This window comes from Sinocyclocheilus anshuiensis, unplaced genomic scaffold (genome assembly GCF_001515605.1).
Source record: "Sinocyclocheilus anshuiensis isolate Anshui unplaced genomic scaffold, SAMN03320099.WGS_v1.1 scaffold771, whole genome shotgun sequence".
In the NCBI taxonomy this organism is placed as follows: Eukaryota; Metazoa; Chordata; class Actinopteri; order Cypriniformes; family Cyprinidae; genus Sinocyclocheilus; species Sinocyclocheilus anshuiensis.
Genome location: NW_015552585.1, coordinates 198,889 through 199,616, shown reverse-complemented (window position 1 = coordinate 199,616; position 728 = coordinate 198,889). Strand labels below are relative to the sequence as shown.

General features: G+C 46.3%; 1 protein-coding gene across 2 annotated transcripts in view; it reads left to right on the top strand.

Annotated features, from left to right (window-relative positions):
* The window catches only part of LOC107665431 (phospholipid-transporting ATPase 11C-like), a 78,375-nt gene that overhangs the window by 51,284 nt on the left and 26,363 nt on the right, over nt 1-728 (top strand). For both annotated transcript variants that reach the window (XM_016456304.1, XM_016456305.1), the window contains exon 4: nt 54-134. In XM_016456304.1, coding sequence (XP_016311790.1) covers nt 54-134 — 81 coding nt within the window. The remainder of the gene's footprint in view (nt 1-53; nt 135-728) is intronic.

The window sequence follows — 728 nt, the reverse complement described above, 5'->3', positions numbered from 1 at the left end:
CCCCCCCCCCCCCCAGCTCTGTTAAAAATACATATGTGTGTCTCTGCTTATAGGTGATTGTTGATACCCCGACCAGCCCCGTGACCAGTGGTTTACCTTTGTTTTTTGTCATCACAGTGACAGCCATCAAACAGGTTAGTTGTATTATGTTCTGAATATGCTCCTGTCCCGCCATCTTACTCTTTAGCTGTCACTAAAGCACTTGATATTTTATAGCCATGTGTCACTGTTTAAATAATGCTGGCCCCAGCTGAGAGTCCGGCTGACCCTGGAGTCCATCTCTCACACACAAAACAAATGATCCGGGGGCTTGTCACAACAGAGTGATCCTCTCACAGCTTTAGATGTATTGTTTTAGGATAAGCTTTTTCCACCCGCCTGCCGCAAGCTTTTTTTGAAAAGCACAATGGAAGGTGGACTTCCTTCCAGATATCTGTGGCCTCACATTGAGAGGGGCTCAGGCCTTAATTGGGCTTTGAAATAAGAGACTAGAGGACAGTGTGACCCCAGCCAACTTTGACTTAGGGTTGTGATGGTGAGGAAATTTTCCCACCGGTTAATCGACGTGTGACAACACCGGTAATACCGGTATCACCGCGGGGGCATTCCCTCTTTTCCTCGCTTTCCTTCGCTTTTAAATAGCTTGTAAAAGCGGCGTGAGCATTTTACTTTCACTTTCAAATAGCGGCAATTCGGCGTAAAGCAATTGTTCGTTTGAATTTTCCCTC